Raw genomic sequence first — 21,782 nt, forward strand, 5'->3', positions numbered from 1 at the left:
CACACAATGGTTAACAGTGTATGGTACTGTAAGTTCTGTCAAAGGTGGATGATTCCTGAAGGGTTCTAATGGGCAGCACAAATAATGCAGGAGAAGGGATTAATGTAAGGATCTTCATATCAAACCCTGTACATCAGTGTAAAGAGGCATTATTATTCAACAGTGTTAGGACTAGGCGTGTGTGCCCAGAAGTGTAATGTTCCATCCTGGTGGCCCCGGAAGACAGGATGGGCAATGCTGCCAAAGACCAACTATGCACCTTATGGAAAGATGGAAGCTTGGATATGTGATATTAATTGGAGCAATTCAAGTGGGAAGTCATTGGATTGGCAGATGTGTGTAGAACTGGCCAAGGCTTAGCACAAAACAGTGGCTACCAACTCCTGTACTCGGGTAAAGTGAAGAAGCCTGGGTATGGATTTGTACTGCTACTCTCTAAAATGACATCAAGAAGTCTTACCTGATATTGTTTCAGACTAATATCGGCCTTCTTTGCAAGTAAATGCTTCAACGTAATAATTATCCAAGCGTATGCACCATCAATAAGCTAAACAGATCAAAGTCTGAGTTTTACATTGAGCTGCTAAATGTCTTGGGGGCTTACCCCAAAACAAGATATATGGCTAGTGATCGGCGTCTTTCAATGCAAAAGTGTGAGGTGAGCAATAAGGTTGGAGTAATGTGATGCACCCTTATGGTTGTGGTGAGTAAACTGAGAGAAGTGACTGGCTAGATAGAGATAGATAGATAGATAGATACTTTATTAATCCCAGGGGGAAATTCACATATTCCAGCAGCAAAAATATTAAATTAAGGAGTAGTAAAAAATGCAGATAAAAAAACAGACAATAACTTGAATAATGTTCAACGTTTACCCCCTCTGGTGGAATTGAAGAGTCGCATAGTTTGGGGGAGGAATGATCTTCTCAGTCTGTCAGTGGAGCAGGACAGTGACAGCAGTCTGTCACTGAAACTGCTCCTCTGTCTGGAGATGACACTGTTTAATGGATGTAGTGGATTCTCCATAATTGATAGGAGCCTGCTGAGTGCCCGTTGGCTACTGCAATTATGTGTTGTTAACGGCTTCTCTTCTGTGAACACGTGTTTCAAACATCGGTCGTTCAGACGATAATGTGGTGATCTCCGGGAGAAAATCAGAAGATGATAGAGGGCAGATGTCATTCCATAGTTAATAACATGAGTAGCTTTCTTAGTGCAGACATAGGATTTGAACATAACTTGGTACTGTGTTTGATTAGATTGAGGTGCAAATCGCAGAAAAAGTTGCAAGCCAAAACGAGGAGCTGTGGTAAAGCTGAGCATGCAAACGGTCAGAGAGGAATTTCAGCAAGAAATAAAGAATAGGTTTGATACACTAGGGCACACTACCAGAAGACGAGAATGAGGCTCTAGATTACGTAAATAAAAATAAACCACTCAAACCTTCATCTGGCCCAACTACCTCTTCTACTGAAGTCTGTGAGGAATTCCTCCACTTTTTCTGTAACAAAATTTAAAGATCTAAATAATTCAACTAACATGAATACATCATCTGTGTATATCTCTCCCTGTTTTCCCACTCCATCCAGCTCCTTCTCTAAGTTCTCACCAGTCACATCTGCGTTTGTTAATAACCTGCTTTGTAAGATGAGGCCGACTACTTGTGTACTGGACCCCATCCCCACCACACTACTTACATCCTGCCTTCATGCCATAATCCCGACTGTTACAACAATAATAAACTCATCCCTTGACACTGGCTCTGTGCCGCTCACTTTTAAAATTGCTTCTGTAACCCCAATGTTAAAGTCTGGTCTTGATGCTGACAATCTTAACAATTTCCGGCCTATTTCCCACTTACCTTTCCTGTCAAAAGTTCTTGAGCGTGTTGTAGCTTCCCAACTCACCAATTACCTAACCTCTAATAATTTGATGGAACCCTTTCAGTCTGTTTCAGGGTGTGGCACAGCTGTGAAACTGCTCTGCTACGGGTAACCAATGATTTGCTTATGGCAGCAGACTTTGGACAAACCAGCATATTAATTCTATTAGACCTCAGTGCAGCATTTGACACTCAGGTCAGACATGACATTCTACTGTCCAGAATGGAGAACATGCTGGGTATCTCTGGCACTGCCCTCCAGTGGTTCATGTCCTATCTGACTGATCGGCAAGAGTTTGTTAGTCTTGGCAACAGCAGATCCAGCACAGTGCCAGTCACACAAGGAATCCCTCAGGGCTCTGTCCTCGGCCCTCTTCTCTTCTGTATTTATATACTTCCCCTTGGCCATATTATACATAGCTATGGACTGGGTTATCATTTTTATGCAGATGATACTCAACTCTACTTCAATGTTAAAAGTGGAACTTCATCAGAGCTTTCTCAGCTCACAACCTGCCTTAGTGAAATTAAAACCTGGATGGAGCAGAACTCTCTAAAATTAAATTACAACAAAACTGAACTCCTGCAAATTGGGACTAAAATGCAGCTTAATAAAATGAGCTCCTTCCCAGTCCATCTTGGCGGTGATCTCATCAGACCTGCCTCTGCTGTAAAGAATCTTGGTGTCATTTTTGATTCCTCCCTCTCTTATTCAGCCCACATAAATCACATTAAGAATCTTTCTTTCTCCTCCGTAACATAACCCGTGTTCGCTCCTTCCTCTCTTTCTCTAATGCTGAGAAACTTGTCCATGCTTTTATCACATCCCGCATCGATTATTGTAATTCCCTACTGGCAGGTACCCCTTCTAATCTTATATCACAACTCCAGCTTATTCAGAACTCAGCTGCAAGAGTCCTTACTCGAACCAGCAGCAGTGAGCACATCACACCCATCCTGCTCCGTCTTCACTGGCTCCCTGTGTCTTACAGAATCAAATATAAAATCCTACTAATAACCTACAAAGCCTTAAATAACCTCGCGCCAAACTACATCAGTGACCTTCTCCATCACTATGTGCCTGCCCGCCCACTAAGGTCCTCTGATTCTGGCAATCTTGTTATGCCCCACACTAATCTACACTCCATGGGTGACAGCAGGGCCTTCAGCTGTATAGCGCCCAGACTCTGGAATGACCTACCAAAATTAATCAGGACAGCTAACTCCATGAATTCTTTTAAAAAACAACTCAAAACTCATCTGTTCAGGAAGGCTTTTAGCTCTACTTGACTTTATCAACCTTCTGTCAGTTTAGCTCTCTGTCAAGATGCTCATGTAACCTGTGTGTGTGTGCGAGAACATCAATTATGTTGTCTGTTAGGCTTTTTTTCTCTGAATTCACTGTTGTAATCTTCTTTATTTATTTATCTGGTTTGTACAACGCTATATACTGTATACCCAGCTGTTGTTATTATATTCTGTAAGTGCCTTGAGCATGGGAAAGACACTATATAAATAAAATGTATTATTATTATTAAATGAAATTCAATTGGTGTGAAAAGAGCAAGAAAGAGGCCCGAGCGTAGTGACAGTTTACAGCTTAGCGACTAGGGTGTCGTACTGTTAGCCAATAGAAGATGTCCGTTTGCTCCACTTCTAATTACATCCATTGTGGCAAACTAAAAAGATTACAATATTGCAAGCCTTCAAGGCAACTCATGCCCCTTCTTCAGGTAAGATATAATCGATTTCAGCCTTAACCAGGTTACTCACCTCATTCTCTTATTTTGTAGGCAAGTAAATGTACTACCTGATTGGCTCCTACACTCATTTTCTGTTTAGAGTAGTTTGTAACTGTGAAAGCTCATTCTCTGACAGAGCAGGAGTCCTAAATGGAATGAAGTCATTGCCACTTTTCACAATTTGCAGATCGTGGAAGTTGTAATTGAGATTAATATATAATTAGGAAGAAATGCATACTAGTTCTGCGCAACTATGTCTTCAGTCCCTGGTTGTTGAAGCTCCACCTTTGCATGGGCGAGTGGGAAAGAAGTTTATAACAAGTGCATGGCGGTATGTCAATTGGCCTCTGACAGTGAATCATTCAAGTAACTGCCACATTTTCTGAAAACCCCACCACAATAAAGGCATCGTTATTAAGCTTGTGACTCTGAAGACAGCTGTGGAAATGGACTACTAAAAGAAGATGTTACAATACAAGTGCATAAATTAGGAAGAGGGAACAAAACAATATGTTTAGTGGTTTGGTGCTCCACTAGACACTTGTTTCATTTGACAGTGTTTAAATTTGCAGTATTAAATGGAAGCTCACATTAGATATAAAGTAGCTCCTACAGGTCTGGTTGTGGTGATATTTAGGATGGTATGATGGCACAGGAAGCCTGGTCAGTCATCCTGGCACTGGAGACATTTTGGATGTTTCCCTCTGCTGCTCATCATGTTGGACAGAAAGCCCTTGAACTTTTGGGCTTCTCTGGACATTTTATTTATCCCAAATTCCCTTATGCTTACAGGGACGAAGCAACAGTTTTCCAGGAAAGCGACGTCCTCGAGGCGGAGGTGGAGGAAGGGGCCGTGGCCGCTCTCGCCTCAAAGCCATGGCATCCTGCATCGAAGCCTTCCTGGTAAGAAGGGTCACGGACAGGGTAAATTACATGACTTAACCTAGTGCCCCATCCCCAGGGCCCATGACCAATTCCCTTTTCCTTTTTTAAAGTGCATGGACGTAGATTCGTCCCCAGGGAAGGATGATGATGATGAGGATGATGACACAATGCAGAACACGGTGGTCCTTTTTTCCAACACGGATAAGTTTGTCCTTCTGCAAGTATGTATCTGGCAAGTAAAGAGTTGGTGGTGGTCTGTGTGCCTGTCTTAAGTGGCTTCACTCTCCTCTTTTTTTTTTTGCCTCCAGGATATGTGTGTGGTCTGTGGGAGTTTTGGGCGTGGGCCAGAAGGACATCTTCTGGCATGTGCACAGTGTGCCCAGTGTTATCACCCATACTGTGTTAACAGCAAGGTGAGTCCTGCCCATTGTTCTGTGTTATTTTATAAATCAAAGTGTGTGTAGTTAACCATTTTTGGCAAGGGGCTGTGTTTTAATTTTAAAGGTGATTTACCACCCCCCACCCAATATATTTCACCTCACACAACCTCTAACCTTGTTGTTTCATTAATTTATTACAAATGGAAGACTACGTGTACCGAGAAGGTTTAGACTGGAGTCCCAGCACTTTGTTTCTGCATTTAGTAACTGAACTGTCCATATCTAAGTAGCACTGGCATCTACTGCTTGACTGCACATGCTGCCCATATCAAGTGGGCAGGTCCCTTACATCACTATATTCTGTATTCTTCCCAGATCACTAAAGTGATGTTGAGCAAAGGCTGGCGCTGTCTTGAATGCATTGTATGTGAAGTGTGTGGTAAAGCCTCGGACCCATCACGCCTCCTGCTTTGTGATGACTGCGATGTCAGCTACCACACTTATTGCTTGGATCCTCCACTCCACACGGTCCCTAAAGGGGGCTGGAAGTGTAAGTGGTAAGTGAGGCAGACAGTCCTCTTCCCAGCATGCTGGCAAACTAATTTGAGTTGGATTGTCAGGGTGTGTGCTCTCTCTCTTTCTTTTTCAGGTGTGTATGCTGCATGCAGTGCGGTGTGACCTCCCCAGGTTTTCATTGTGAGTGGCAGAACAACTACACACATTGCGCACCTTGTGCCAGTCTGGTGGCCTGTCCAGTATGCAAGGAAGCCTTCGTGGAACAAGATCTGCTACTCCAGTGCCAGCACTGTGAACGGTGAGTAGGGCACATGATTATTTGTATAGTGCCATTTATACCTGCACACTTTCATTTTGATAACCTATATCCTTTCATGGTTTTTGTTTTTTTGTTTTTTTTTTTCTCAATCAGGTGGATGCATGCCATGTGCGAAAGACTTTATACTGAAGATGAAGTGGAGCAAGCCGCCGATGAAGGCTTTGTCTGCACTAACTGCACACCCTATGTGCCCAGACCTGTTGGTGGGTGTCTTCTTTTTTTTACTTTCATTATGCAACAGGTGGAACAAACCAAACCAAAGTTTGTGGTGGCGGGTAGGGAGGGGATAGATTTGTGATCACCAGCTATCACTCCTTGTTCTCCAGTCACAATTAAACATCTTTACCCAGATGTAACTGCTATGTCCGTCTCCTTGGTAAACGGTGTATAAAACATGAAATGCTTTTCATAGGGGCATATTCCTTTGAGCCTTCCTCTAAAGACAATGAAGTGTTAAATGTGGGGTGGTGGGGGGATTGGGGTTGGTTTTGTTAAGGCTGAACACATTAAAACCTCACATTGAGACAAGGGTATAAAGTACCCAAAACCCATTGTTTATATAAAAAAAAAAAAAAAAGAAAGAAAAAAGTAGAAATACTTTCATGAAAAGTGACTTAAGTAAAATTTGGCATTGAGAATACTCCTCAAAGTGGAGTTTTATTAAAATATCTGATATTAAGTGTACGTACAGTGTGTATAGAAAAGAATCTCTCCCCCCACCCCCCCTCGAAATATTCCCATTTGTTTGCTTCACAGCCTTAAATGAAAACACACAAAGTAATATTTTTTCCAGCTTTACTTACTCAGTGCAATCTAGAACATACCAGTGAAAGATATCACAGCTACAGTTCAGAGGAATTTTAAAAAATAAAAAACAAGAAATCCTGAGATTAACAAAGGATCACCCCCCTCCTAAACTCTGGTGTAAGTGCCCACCATTTCCATTGCAGTCCATGGTTACTGGCTGTGATGAATTGTAATGAGTGTGATTAGTGAAGCTGTTCCTGGAGCATTCATTCCTTTGCTTGGGAGTGCAACTGACAGCAAACAACTGACTATGGGTGGGTAGCATCTTACAAAATATCGAGTAGATATCGATAAGAGTTGTGGACAGACATAAGGCAGGAGCTGGAGACAAAAAATCTAAGGCTTTATCAATCCTAAGGAGCCCAGTAAAGTCCATCATAAAGAAGTGGCAAGTGTTTGGTATTACTAGGACCCTATCTGGATCCGGCCGTCGCCCCAAACTGGATGGAAGAGTAAGGAGGAAACTGGTAAGAGAGGCTACCAAGAGGCCCAATGGCCATTTTGACGGAGTTACAGGATTTTATGGCAAAGAGTGGTCATTGTGTGCATGTGACAACAATTTCACAAAACGCTCCACAATTGTGGCTTGTTCAGGAGGGTCACAAGAAAAAAGCCACTTCTCAAGAAAGGCCACATTAAGGCTCTTTTGAGCTTTGCCAGAATGCACCTTGACGGTTCTGATGCCAAGTGGAAAAAGGTCTTATGGTCAGATGAGACCAAAATCAAACTATTTGGCCTCAATACCAAACGGTATACCTGGCGGAAATCCAATGCAGCTCACCATCCACAACACACCATACCTACAGTAAAGCATGGAGGTGGCAGTGTCCTGTTGTGGGGGGCCTGGGGCTCTCATTAGGGTAGAAGGAAAAATGGATGGGGCAAAATATCATCAAATTCTTGAGGAAAACCTGCTACCCTCTGCCAGAAAGTTGAAGATGGACAGAATGTTCATCTTTCAACATGACAACGACCCGAAGCACACAGCAAAATTGACCACACAGTGGCTAAAGGAGAAAAAAGTGAATGTCTTCATGTGGCCAGTCAGAGCCCAGACCTAAATCCCATTGAAAACCTGTGGAAAGATTTGAAGATAGCAGTCCACCAACGCTCACCATCCAATTTGACCGAATTTGTTCTGAAACAGTTCTGTAAACAAGAGTGGGCAAATATTGCCCAATCTAGATGTGCAAAGCTGATAGCCTTCTAGTCTGTTGGGATACTACTCTGTCATTAAAGCAAAAGGTGGTTCAACAAAATGACATTGACATTGGGGGTGATCCTTTATTAATCTCAGTAGGTCTTGTTTTGGATTTTTTATAATTTTTCTGAACTGTTAGCTGTGATATCTTTCACTTGGATGTGTTAGATTGCATTGAGTAACTAAAGCTGGGAAGAAATTTTTTTTGGTGTGTGTTCATTTAAGACTGTAAAGCAAAAAAAAAAAGTGAATATTTCGAAAGGGGGGGTTCTTTTCTATACCCACTAAGTGTCAAAAATACAAGTACAAAAATACATTTACATGTGTATATACTTTATGCTGTAATCAAAAAACGTTCTTACAAATCTAATTCAGGCTTCTTTCTTTTTGCACGAGAGTCGTATCACAGTTGCTAAAGTATAAGTCAGTGACTGTAATTAGAAGCAGTGACGATCAGCGCAATGGGACATCTTAATGACTGTATTCAAATTCTCTGGGCAGGAAGCGCATGCAGGCTTCTCCCACTTTAAGAAAGGAACTCATCCATTCTTGAAAAACAACTTTTTACAAAATGGAATTTCCTAACCTATGTTAATTACAATTAATTTAAGAAAAAAACATTCCCTGTCCATTGAAATTGCCCGGTTTGTTTCAGGTTACACTGAACTGCATGAATATTACAAAGCATTAGTTATGAAAATGAAGCCTAATAAGGTTTTGACCTACATTAAATACACTGCTCCAAACAATTACGGGGAACATCTAAATCACACATTGGATCTCGATAAGTGAAATATTCAAGTGGAAAATATTTACAAAGTATTGCTGTGTAATTCCTTGAGAGCAAAATGATGTTACAAAGGTCAATGGAAACCAAAATCACCAACCCATTGAGAGCTGATTCAACATCACACCGAAAATCAAAGTCACAAAATGAAATCACCGGTTGATCCAACTTGCATGAATTTTGGCACGAGAACTCCTAATGTGAATCAGTTATGTGTCTGAGCCCCACGTGCCTGTGTGCACTCCTGACAACATCTGCGCATAGTTGTGATGAGACGGCAGATGGTGTCCTGGGGGATCTTTTCCTAGATCTGCATCAGGGCATTAGTGAGCTCCTGGACTGTCTGCAGCGCTACTCACAGGTGGTGCAGTGGTAGTGCTGCTGCTTTGCAGTAAGGAGACTACGGAAGATTGTGGGTTCACTTCCCGGTTCCTCCCTGTGTGGATAGCGCTTTGAGTACTGAGAAAAGCGCTATATAAATGTAATGGATTATTATTATTATTATTATTACTTGGTGGTGTCGGTTTCACAGATACATAATGTCCCAGAGGTTCTCAATTGAAATCAGGTCTGGGGAACATACAGACCAGTCAATGGCATCAATGCCTTCATCATCCAGGAGCTGCCTACACACTGTCCTGCACCAGGAGGAACCCAGTGCCCGCTGCACCAGTGTAAGGTCTGACATTGGCTATGGGGATTTGATCCCGGTACCTAACAGCAGTCCGGGTACTGTTGCCTAGCACATGGAGCTCTGTGACCCTACAAGGATATGCCTTCCCAAACCATCACTGACCCACCTCCAAACCGGTTCATATTGGATGATGTTGCAGGCAACGTAACATTCTCCGTGACATCTGCAGACTCTCATGTCTGTGATGTATGCTCAGTGTGAGCCTGCTCTCATCTCTGAAAAGAACAGGGCGCCAATGGCGGAGCTGGCAATTGTGTATTCTCTGCCGAATGCCATTCAAGCTGTGCGGTGATGGTCTGTGTTAATGTTCCCCTTTCCTGGTTGGATCCTGCTCATTACATTTTCTTGCCTTGTGCATTACACTCTAACAATCCCATGTCATCAGTCTAAACAAAAGTTTTTTGTTTTTCATATTCCCCATTGCTGCTGTTCGTATTTAAGTACAAACTGTAAATGAATGTCTAGCGTGGAGGGCTCTCCCTCTTCACGTTTCCACTGATGCATGCCTGACCACTTTCAGGCCCTGTGTAGATGATCAAGTTTCAGCACCAGTGACAGACAGTTAATTCTTCACTCATGCAGATTTTCTTAAAGTGGTGTGTGAAACCTGTAATTTAGATAACACTGGTCAACTAGCATTTTACTACTGGGATTCTTTCACCTATACTTTAACAAATTTCACTTGCTGACTCCAAATCTGAAAACCGTTTTCATCCAGCACGTCTTTTTTTTTTAGTTATGATGTTCCAGGTCTTGGACAACTAGGGTGACTGGACAGTAAAGGCGATGCATTTCAGCATTTAAGAAATAGGTTTGGTCTCGAGAAACGTGAAGCCAATATTAAGGAAAGTGTTTTTGTTGGCCCTGAAATCCATTAACTGATGCTTGACGATGAGTTCAAAAGGAAACTGAAGCCCACTGAATCAGTACCCTCATTCGTGCAGGTTGTCCAGAATTTTCTTGATGGTCACAGAGCAGAGAATTCTGCTGAGCTTGTGGAGAATATGCTGAAAGTACTGTATATGAATAGAATGCCAGAATGTCACTGAAGACGCATTTTTTACATGCTCATCTCGACTTTTTTCCACCAAATCTAAGCGATGTCAGAGATGAGCATGGGGAAAGATTTCATCAAGATGAAAGGTGAAAAAATGAAAGAAAGGTGATGGAAAGCTGAAGTCAGGGAAAATTTACACCGAGCATGATGGGTGACTACTGTTGGTTCATGCAAAGAGACGGATGTGCTGTACACGCGCAAAAGCAATTGCATCAGACAATTGTTGAGCACACTGATCTTGCTTTTATATTGAGGTAAATTGACATAAACATGCTTTAAAGTGTCTCTGGTATCGTCTTCTGGTTTGTTTTCAGAATAAACACATTCAAACAATTTTGGTGGGACATACTGCAAACTCCAGATATCGTGTTGATATATTGATATTCAAAAGTGTCAAAACGTCAATGATGTGTGTAACAAAAATCTGACGTGCTAGCTTAATTCCAATTTCATATATGAAATCAGTGTAATAAACTTAGAGAGCTGGTCTGAAGTTCCCAGTAGCAAACAAAATTTTTTTTGTAGACCAGTGTAATTGACTGAATAACAATTGTGTACATTTCCATAATCTATTTGTTTTCTAGATCAATTTTGTTGTAACTAATGTGCCTAGAAAAATATTGGTGCAAAAGTAGTCATTTGCATTTGGGAAAAGTAATGAATTAAAAGTGAAATTGACAGAAACTTTTATACTTGAGTAAAGTAGAAATATTCTCAAAACATACTCAAGTGCAGTCATATGAAAAAGTTTGGGAAACCCTCTCAGTCTGCATAATTGACTCTCCTTTCAACAATAAAGATAACAGTGGTATGTCTTTCATTTCCTAGGTGTACTGCGGTGTTTTCCGAACAAAGATTTTTAGTGAAGCAGTATTTAGTTGTATGAAATTAAATCAAATGTGAAAAACTGGCTGTGCGCAAATCTGGGTCCCCTTGTCATTGTGCTGATTTGAATGCTTGTCACTGCTCAATGCTGATTACTTGGTTGGATGAGCTCATTAAGCCTTGAACTTCATAGACAAGTGTGTCCCATCATGAGATATAAAGGTATTTAAGGTGGTCAATTACAAGTTGTGCTTCCTTCCCTTTGACTCTCCTCTGAAGAGTGACAGCATGGGATCCTCAAAGCAAATCTCCAAAGATCTGAAAACAAAGATTGTTGAGTCTCCTGGTTTAGCGGAAGGCTACAAAAAGCTATCTCAGAGGTTTAAACTGTCAGTTTCACCTGTAAGGAATGGAATCAGGAAATGGAAGGCCACAGGCACAGTTGATGTTAAACCCAGCAGGTCCGGCAGGCCATGACAAATACAGGAGCGGCATATGTGAGAATGGTTACAGACAACCCACAGATCACCTCCAAAGACCTGCAAGAACATCTTGCTGCAGATGGTGGATCTGTGCATCGTTCTACAATTCAGCACAATTTGCACAAAGAACATCTGTATGGCAGGGTGATGAGAAAGAAGCCCTTTCTGCACTCACGCCACAAACAGTCGCTTGTTGTATGCAAATGCTCATTTAGACAAGCCAAATTCATTTTGGAACAAAGTGCTTTGGACTGGTGAGACAAAAATGGAGTTATTTGGTCAGAACAAAAAGCGCTTTGCATGACGGAAGAAGGACACCGCATTCCAAGAAAAACACCTGCTACTTACTGTCAAATTTGGTGGAGGTCTCATCATGTTGTGGGGCTGTGTTGCTAGTTCAGGGACTGGGGCCCTTGTTAAAGTAGAGGGTCAGATGAATTCAGCCCAATATCAACAAATTCTTCAGGATAATGTTCAAGCCTCAGTCACAAAGTTGAAGTTACGCAGGGGTTGGATATTCCAGCAAGACAATGACCCAAAACACAGTTGGAAATCTACAAAGGCATTCATGCAGAGGGAGAAGTACAATGTTCTGGAATGGCCGTCACAGTCCCCTGACTTGAATATCAGCGAAAATCTATGGGATGATTTGAAGTAGGCTGTCCATCATATTGAACTGAACTGGAGAGATTTTGTATGAAGAATGGTCAACAATACCTCCATCCAGAATCCAGACACTCATCAAAGGCTATAGGAGGACAGCGTCTAGAGGCTCAAAGGAGCAAAAGGAGGCTCAACTAAGTATTGATGTCATATCTCTGTTGGGGTGCCCAAATGTATGCACCTGTCTAATTTTGTTATGATGCATATTGCATATTTTCTGTTAATCCAATAAACTTAATGTCACTGCTGAAATCCTACTGTTTCCATAAGGCATGTCATGTATTAAAAGGAAGTTGCTACTTTGAAATTTCAGCCAATGATAAACAAAAATCCAAAGATTAAGATGGGTTCCCAAACTTTTTCGTATGACTGTACAGTAATTATTTCTATTTTGTTACTATATAACACTGGGTGACCAGACTTGTAATGGAACAATCCTGTATATCAACCCCAGTTTAGGCGTTCTTATTCCTCAAAAAATCTTTTTTTCCCTTAATTTACTGGCTAATTTCTCATTTCAGGTATTGTACTATGCACATCTTTGCATATAGCATCTTGCTAGCTTTAGATTGATGCGTTGCGTTTAATCAGCAATCACTTTGGTTCTGCTCAAAATTATGTCTAATCCATTATTTAGTGTATTATGTGTTGTGTTTGGCCACCGGTGGATATTAAAAAAAAAAAAAAATGTGCATTTTAAAATAGAAGAGAGGAAGTACCTCTTTATTTAGAGAGTTGTGGACATCTGAAACAAACTGGAGAGTCATTGAATTGAAGCAAAAGCCTTGACAACTTGATGTTAATGATATAATTAACAAACTAACTAGTCAGACTACTTATGCTCTTATTTTAAACCAATAAGAGCTGACCAATCAGATGTCCATTACTTGCATCTATGTAAACTTGCCCACTGGGGAGTTTGAACCCTGAAAGTTTGCCTCAAGTTAAATTCAGCCCTGAGATGAAGAGCAAGAAGCTCTGCACATTCGGCTAAGACAGAATGTGCTTGTTTAAACTGTAGAAACTCTGTCAGTGACTCTTCCTTTGACATTTGACATTGCTGACTGGGGGTCAAAGGTTGAAGTTACATAGCCACAACCCTAGCTAATAAAGTCCTGGGATACCGCAGTCTTAGCACTTTATTCATTTACTCCCATTTTCTACTTTATACTGACTAAATTTTTTGTATTTTTTTTAGTTAATTTGAATAATATTTAATTTAAAAATGTTTGTTTTGCTTTTTAAATATCCCATGCATACCCTCTTGTCCAGTTTATTTATATGGAATGGTCATAGTAGACTGTCTTGTTGGTAAAGTGACAGTTGATGAGCAGAGTGGCTGGCAGGCTGCTGGAGTTAAACATACAGACATTCTCACTGAAACTTTCTTTTTTGCAGTTGTGCCGGAGATTCCTGTGGTGATCCCTGTGAAAGTGAAAGAGCCAGGTTAGCCATTTTTTTTTCACATTATCACTGATCTTCCACACCATTACTGGTCTAAGGTTTTGCCACAGAGTTGCTGTCAGCTCCCTTTCAGTATACATAAATGGCATGCCTAAGAGTGGTTATTGTAAATGAATTTTTGGTTCTAAATACAAAGCACACAGAGGTTTCTCTTGATATAATGGAAGTCTGAAGTTTATATTTTTTAGTCAAATGTCCACAGAACAAACCATTCTTGCATGCCTTCCACAGAGTAGTAGCACAGGAGTGCAGTAAAAGTAGCAGACTGAGTACATCACAAATTAAATGCGACAACACATGACAGATAAAAGAAACGTACCTCACGTCTACTCTTGTGGTTGTTAATGTATGTTGTGATGCTTCTAACGCAAAAGGTAAATTCTTAAACATTTCTGTGTTGAGTGGAAACGTATTGTGTTTGTGCAAAAGCACTGTTTGAATGCATACTAAATGTATAAAAAAAAAAAAAAGTTCAGGTGTAAGTGTAGTGTACAAATCTAAAGAACCATCACATGAGCAATTCAATAGAACGGGTCTTCAGAGTCAGTCCCGAAGAGCTGTTGTGGCTGCAGACTTTTGTTCTAACCTGATTACCAGGCATTTTAATGACCTCTTGGGCACGGCCATCAGCAGTGTGTCCGTTTGCGGATAGAGTGTCGACCTCGTCGAGAGGTTTACTTACCTCTGTAGTGACATTCATGTCTCTGGTAACTCTTCCTATGAAGTCAGTAGATAGATTAGAAGAGCATGGCGGGGGCGGGTCATGATGTTGCTAGAAAGGGGTGTGTGGCGTTCCCGATATCTCTTCAAATGGACGAAGGTCCAAGTCCTTTAGAGTCCTGGTGCTTCCTGTTTTGTTATATGGTTGAGAGACATAGGTGTGCTATCCAGTGACCTGAGAAGAAGACTGGACTCCTTTGGTACTGTGTCTCTTCAGAGACTCCTTGGATGTACCACTGGTTTGAATTTGTGTCGAATGAGTGTTTGCTCATGAAGTCCCAAATAAGGCACTTTACTTGGATTGTGAGGGAATGTCAGTTACGGCACTATGGCCATGTGGCGCGATTCCCTGAGGTTGATCCGGCTTGCGGGATCCTCATTGCCAAGGATCCGAGTGGCTGGACCAGGCCAAGGGGATGCCCACGTATCACCTGGCTCTGGCAGATATTAGGGTCATTTCCGGAGGGTGGGACTGGACCACATGTCTGTTTGGGGGATTGCCAACCAGGGTCGTGAGCTGTTTCGTCGTGTGGTGGGTGTGATAACACGCTGTACCAGTGCATGCTCCCTGACCTTGGGCTTCATGGATAAACGGTGCATACGCACAAAAAAGCTGTCTACGCCCGTTTCCACACTCGCATCGTGATGTATTAAAACTAAATTTGGCGCAAAGCCGCACACATATTCACATCAGCTCAATCCCTTGAGTATACCATGTTTTAGTGTGCATTCTGCGCACGGTGTTATGCACGAGGCCCCTGACCTGACCTGGTTGCTTAGTCTGAAACCAGTCCTTGCCAGTAACAGATCTTATTCAAATTCATGACTTGTCAGTGTTTTTGTACTGCCATGTCAGTTCATTCTTGGAGCGTTGGGAGATCTCCTCCACATGATTTTGTAGCCTGACTTGGATCAGTAATTCTTAGTCCTGAACTATTTCTCTCTTAGGTTTCCTTCCAAATACTTTATTAAATCAGATGAATACACATTGATCTAAATGGAAACAAGTTAAATGGGAAGTGCTGATTCCTTTTCCTTTGTGATTTGCATCTAAATGCTAATAAAAAGCAATTAAAAACATTAAATGCAACTTTTTAAAGGATGTTTTTCAAGTCAGTTTTTCTTCACAAACCTAATATACTTCTAAAATAAAACCATTTCCTATACATTTAAATAAAATATCTAGGCAGTCATTTTACATCGAACTCTATGGGGCAAAGGGCATAAAGAATGAAAATTTCCCGAATATGCCAATTTCTCAAGCCAAGACTGTTGTCGAGTATTCTTCTGTGTCTTGTGATTATGTGCACATTAGCTGTGCTACCCATCTAAAATGGGTTGTAATCAACATAGACCTCAATGTGATCGTTTTCTGTGAACCATGCAATGCTTATGGCGTTTGGTGTGGTGTTTGTAAAAGCCGTATTAATGTTGGTGATGTGGCGTCTGTTGGAATGACAGACATACATTAGCAACTACATGGAGGGACAGACAGACACTTGCCCTTTTATTAAGGTGGGTTATAAAATCGCCTATACATGTCATTTTTAGCAAAACCAATATTAAGGGGTTGAAAGAAGACCAGCTCTATGTGCTACCTCGGGGCTTGTCTGTGGATAGTGGATTCATCTAAAAACACAAAATCATTGCCACGAGGTTGGTTTTGATTTATTTCCCTATGTATGTGAAAACTCAAACAAGCGAATAAAAAACCCTAACCTTTACACAAATAGTATCAGCCATATGTGATAAAATTATTTCCAGATGCCTTATGTTGTCACAAGCAGGCTTTGGAAACACAGAAGGCAGGGTTTCTTTTATTGAAAACTCAAAAAGGACATATTTGGAGTTTATTTTTTGCTTTTCTGTCGGCACCTCACTCACCATAGGGTTCATAGCTCTGGTTATGCATTTTTTTCCCTTCGATCTTTACAAAACATTTATCTTTAGAACACAATTCCATGTACCATATTTGTGAAGAAATTACTTTGACTTCAAAAACACCCAACTGACTTTATACAGGACAGACTTTGCAGACCCCTGCTGTGGAGTGGTTAAAAGGAAATTTTAATGAAGAATGTATTTTCTTTAATGATTTTTTTAATGAAGTATATAGATTTTAAATTAATCTTCAGTTTTTAAAATAATGCCTTCACTCTTTGAAGAACTGTAGCTTCTTTATATATACGGTTTTAAAAAGGAAAGTTTATCCCGTAAATTCAGTATTGTGGACATACTTTAAATTATGTGTTAAATTATTATTTCTTTCTTCTGTAAAAATACATTAACTGTTTAATAAGATATAAAAGCTATTCTCTATCCCTTTTAAAAAGCACCTGGTAATTTTCAGGCTTAACTGTCCTATTGATATATTAATATTTACATTTCTTATCTATAATCCTCATATGAGCAATAAGCAGTTATCAAGTACAGATTTCATTATGTATATTATACAGTGGATTCAAAAGTGTTCACATGCTTTCACATGCACACTTTATTATGATGTAAATTTAATTTTAAATGAATACATTTGTCATTTTTATCTATCAGTCTATACTCAATAACGTAATGAAAAAGGGGAGAAATTTTTACAATTTATTACAAATCGAAAACTGAAATCTCTTTCTCGTGTAAGTATTCAGACCCTTAATTCAGTACTTTGTAGAAGCCCCTTTGGTAGCAATTCCAGCTTTGAATCTTCAAGTTGGTCTTGACAAGCTTTGCACACCTGGATTAGGGTAGTATAAATCCCCTTCTTGACAGATTCTCTCAAGCGCCATTAGACTGGATGGCAAGGGTCTATAAACTGCCATCTTCAGGCCTGTGCACAGTCTGGGCTTTGACTGGGCCACTCAGGCTACTCCAGCATTGTCTTGGGTGTATGCTTCAGGTCATCGTCTTGCTGAAAGGTGACCCATCACCCCAGTTTGAGATGGCATGCACTCTGGAGCAGGTTTTCTTCAAGAATTTCCTTGTATTTTCCCTCAGTTCTGACCAGTATTTCTGTACCTGCTACTGAGAATGATCTCCATAGCATGATGCCTCCTCCACCACCGCTTCACTGTAGGGATGATATTAGGCAGCTCATGCGACTGGTCATAGCCAGACATAGTGCTTGGAATTCTGCGCATAGAGTTCAATTAGTGTTTAATTAGACCAGAGAATGTTTTTTTTAAAGGACTCTGAGAGGAGGAGGAAAATGTCATGTCAAACTCCAGTTGGGCTGTCATATGCCTTTTACTCAAGAGAGGCTTCCTTCTGATTGATGGAGTGCTTCAGTGATATTTCAGTTCTGATATTAATTGTAGTTTTAGATTTTATTTTATACAATTCATTTTTTTGTTCTAGTTTTCAGTGGAGTCAACAGTTTTTTTTTTAATTTTTATTTAGTTCTGTGTTTAAAATTTTAGTTTTTATTTTATTTAGTTCTTTTTTTCATAATCTTAGTACAATTTTGGTTTTTCTCTGTTGCAAGACCACAAATGTTGGCCTAAACATATTTCAATGCAAGTTATGTTTCAGTCAACAAAACACGCTCACATTTCATAATGCCGTTAAACACAGCTTGACCATCAATGATCAAACAGGTCAAGTGGCCTAATGAGCGTAGTCAGCAGGACCAAATGTTTCAACCCAAGAAACCAGTCTGTGGAAGTACGTTGTTGTTAAGCTTTAAACAAGTACGCATTTCGAGAGATTTGTTCATGTTGCAACGATGTCCATTGCACAGATAGCCGCACAGTGAAAATATTCACTTGACAAGCTCCTGTAATGCAGGTGCACAAACAAGGTCCTTGGCGCTGTACGTTGACGATTTCTGCTGCCAGTACTGTAGCAGTGACATGCGGTGACATTCATGGTTGGTCTGGCACTGACTCTGTCAGAGTCAGATTTATAAACATATGCACCCAAAAGGGTAGCTTATTGACTATTCATTTGTCAGCCACCATGCACATTTACTACTGGTTATTTTTCATATCAGCACTCTTTACACACACAGGTAAGATACATATTGGCTAAGAAGGAATGTTACATTTATAGCAGCAAGAGAGAGCAGAGAAAGCGCATTTGATCTGCACCCTCCATGTGTTCTAAATTTGCCATTGCAATTTCTCAATTCATACTTATTCAATACAAATGAAAGTATAGAGTGGTGTACAAAAAAATGAATTTAAATTTTGACCTTAATTGAAATATTTAGTTTTTAAAAGCTTTTAATTCTGATGCTTTAATCAATTTGAATACAGACTGTTCAACAAAAGGATATTTTATTTAAGGTCAAAATTTAGTTTTTAAATATTGGATTTTTTTTTCCTTAGTCTTCCATTTTTATAAAATTGAAAACCATTTATGGTCTTACCTTTTATTTGTAAATGGAAGTCCATGCGCCTATCCTTCTCCATGAAAATCTTCACTTTCTTGTAAAAGTCCTCCTTATTTTCGTTTAGTTTTAAAAGTCTTAATCTTCCATTTTTGGCAGTCAGTCGGAACAAAAAATAAAAATAAACAGACCGCTGCAGTGCACTTGATTTTCTGATATCGCTAACTTATTGGCGCCTCTGCGTAGAAGAACAGCAGCAATAAGCACATGTTGGGCTCACAACCTTGTTCCCTTTCACTGCGGTTTTATAAGTCCGATCAGCAAGACTAGATATATCACAGAAATGTATTAAAGATATTAGCTAGACTGTGGAAAGTCAGGGTGTACAATAAACGCATGTGTAAACATTTTATTGGCAACATGCAGAGAGACAGCAACAGGCACGCGACAATTGCATGCATGAACCTTGTGTGTGAGGGACAACACAGTTTGAGTTGATGGCTCGTCTCGTTGCACCTCGCCTTTCTCCCCTTTATCTGAACAGGAAATGCGCAAATTCAGCAATTTTGACTATAAAAATTATTGGAATCTCAGAGAAATCAAATTTATAGCACAGACCAGTGGACAGATTTATGATGACAGATGAGACAGCATGTTCCTGTATGAAATGCAGTCATGGTGCCAGTGAAGTGCTGGACTTCCACTAAGCACTGATCCTGCTGGCCGCCCTGCACTGAACCTCCGAGACACTTTTTCTTCTAGCACACTACATTTGCTTTTTATATCATCTGGGCTGTAATTAAAGTATTTGCACACATTACTTTCTCACTTTCTACCCGCAAACATCTGTGCAAAACTCGCCATCGTCAACCACAAGCGCTTACTACTTCAACCCGACGAGCTAAATGTGCTCAACAAACAAATGGTCTTTTACGAAAGTTGTGCCACGTGACTATAGTAAGCCCAAGTTATAGGATCACCGCATAGTAATAATAATAATAATTCATTACATTTATATAGCGCTTTTCTCAGTACTCAAAGTGCTATCCACACAGGGAGGAAACGGGAAGCGACACACACAATCTTCCACAGTCTCCTTACTGCAAAGCAGCAGCACTACCACAGCGCAAGGTAACTGAATGCTCAGGACGACATACAAACAACCCCTCTGCACGACTGAACCGGATTGAACGAAAATGCTACAGTAATCCCTCGCTACTTCGCGGTTCACTTTTCGCGGATTCACGACTTCGCGGGTTTTTAAATACAAGTGATTGCCCGCCTATCGCGGAAGTTATGTTCCAGACCCATCAGCAACAGGAGAAAATCCGCGATATAGAAAGACCATATAAATAAACATTTTTATAGTTTAAGCCTTAAAATTGCAAACTTATAAAACACACTTTGTTAACACATATGATATGTGGATGTCGGGCTAAGGATATGAGTAACATCTCACTATTATAAAACATTTTAACTTTACGCAAGACAAGACAGTGAGACAGGAAAATAGGTGATGTACACCTAAAAGCCTGATTGTACAGGCTTTTAAATTATTGACACGCAGAGCGACAAGCAGCACAAAGCCAGCACAAAGTCCACTTCTCCTTAGCGTTCATTCAGCTCCCCACCCCCTTGACAATGCGAAGTGGCAGGAGCCTACTGCGCTTCCGGGGAGGGGGGGTTTGAGCGAAGGTGCGTTCAGCTCTCACACACCTACACACACACACACACACTCCTCCAGCAGAGCGACAAGCAGGCATTTTGTCAGAAGCAGCACAAAGTCCATTTCTGCTCAGCGTGAGTTCAGCTGCCCCCCTTCACAAAGCGAGTGCAGACACATTGACGTCTGATCGCTGCGTGCAGGCAGTGTGCAGTGTTGGTCTGAGGTGTTTAAGAATGTAGAAAGTGTTTAAGAGCATAGGAAGTGTTTATAAGAGCGTGGGAAAGGTTAACAAGAGAGTGAGAAAGGTTTATAAGAATGTGGGAAGGGTTTATAAAGCCTTAAAATATGTATAAATAATAAAATAAATATAGGTCGCTACTTCGCGGATTTTCACCTATCGCGGGGGGCTCTGGAACGTAACCCCCGCGATAGGTGAGGGATTACTGTATTGCTGTTTTTTCGTTTTTACTAAATTTTCGTTCTCGTTTTAGTTTGCTCACAAATCACTAATTTTTATTTTTATTTGTTAGTTTCTCTGTTTGCCTTAATTTCAGTTCTTGTTCTCGTAAAATGAAAAACAGTTTTTAGTTCTAGTTCTCATTATGAAAATATCACTGGTGGTGATGAGATGGTTTTCCTTCCAACAGGTTCTTCCATCTCGGCATAGGACTTTGGATGCTCCATTAGACTAACTATTGGGTTTTTAGCTATTTCACTGACCAAGACCTTTCTTTCCTAGACAGCCCACTCTAGAAGGAGTCCTGGTGTCCTTAAACGTCTGTTTCACAACCTATGAAGTCCATGGTGCTCCTGGGAGCAATCCAAGCTTTACAAATGGTTTTATTCTCTTGCTCTGATCTGTGCCTTAGTACAATTTTATAATGGAGGGCTACAGAGTTCCTTGGACTTCCATGGCTTGGTGTGTGTCGTGACATGAAGTGTAAATAGTTGGACCTTCTGTACATAGGTACACATGGGCCTTCCTAAAAGAAGTTCAATCAGTTCAGTTTGCTCCAGCTGGATTCCACTCAAGTTCTAGAAACCTCTCAAAAAGAATTAAAGCAAACAGGAGACAAGTGAGCACAATTTGGAGGGTCACAGCAAAGGGTCTGAATACCTCTAGAAATGAGAAATTTCAATTTTTGTTTTTTAATCAGTTTGCAAATGTTTTTGAAATTCTGTTTTCACTTTGTCATCATGGGTTATTGAGTGTAGACTGAGGGGGCAAAATGGCAAATTTGTCCATTTTAGATCCAATCTACAACACAAAGTGTACAGAAAGTGAAGGCATCCGTAGCCTTTCTGAATCCACTGTATACACCAGTGTTGTTTTAATTATTTATTTTTTCCGCTATTGTTATTTTGGATCAT

At 40.5% G+C, this 21,782-nt stretch overlaps 1 protein-coding gene across 1 annotated transcript in view; it reads left to right on the plus strand.

Moving 5' to 3' along the window:
* Positions 1-21,782, plus strand: part of kmt2d (lysine (K)-specific methyltransferase 2D) — a 165,300-nt gene that overhangs the window by 68,328 nt on the left and 75,190 nt on the right. Inside the window, exons 13-19 of the mRNA XM_051924785.1 lie at positions 4,417-4,527; positions 4,620-4,730; positions 4,818-4,922; positions 5,265-5,446; positions 5,539-5,703; positions 5,818-5,927; positions 13,639-13,686. Of these exons, the coding sequence (XP_051780745.1) occupies positions 4,417-4,527; positions 4,620-4,730; positions 4,818-4,922; positions 5,265-5,446; positions 5,539-5,703; positions 5,818-5,927; positions 13,639-13,686 (832 nt within the window). The remainder of the gene's footprint in view (positions 1-4,416; positions 4,528-4,619; positions 4,731-4,817; positions 4,923-5,264; positions 5,447-5,538; positions 5,704-5,817; positions 5,928-13,638; positions 13,687-21,782) is intronic.

Source organism: Erpetoichthys calabaricus, chromosome 3 (assembly GCF_900747795.2).
Source record: "Erpetoichthys calabaricus chromosome 3, fErpCal1.3, whole genome shotgun sequence".
NCBI classification, from domain to species: domain Eukaryota; kingdom Metazoa; phylum Chordata; class Cladistia; order Polypteriformes; family Polypteridae; genus Erpetoichthys; species Erpetoichthys calabaricus.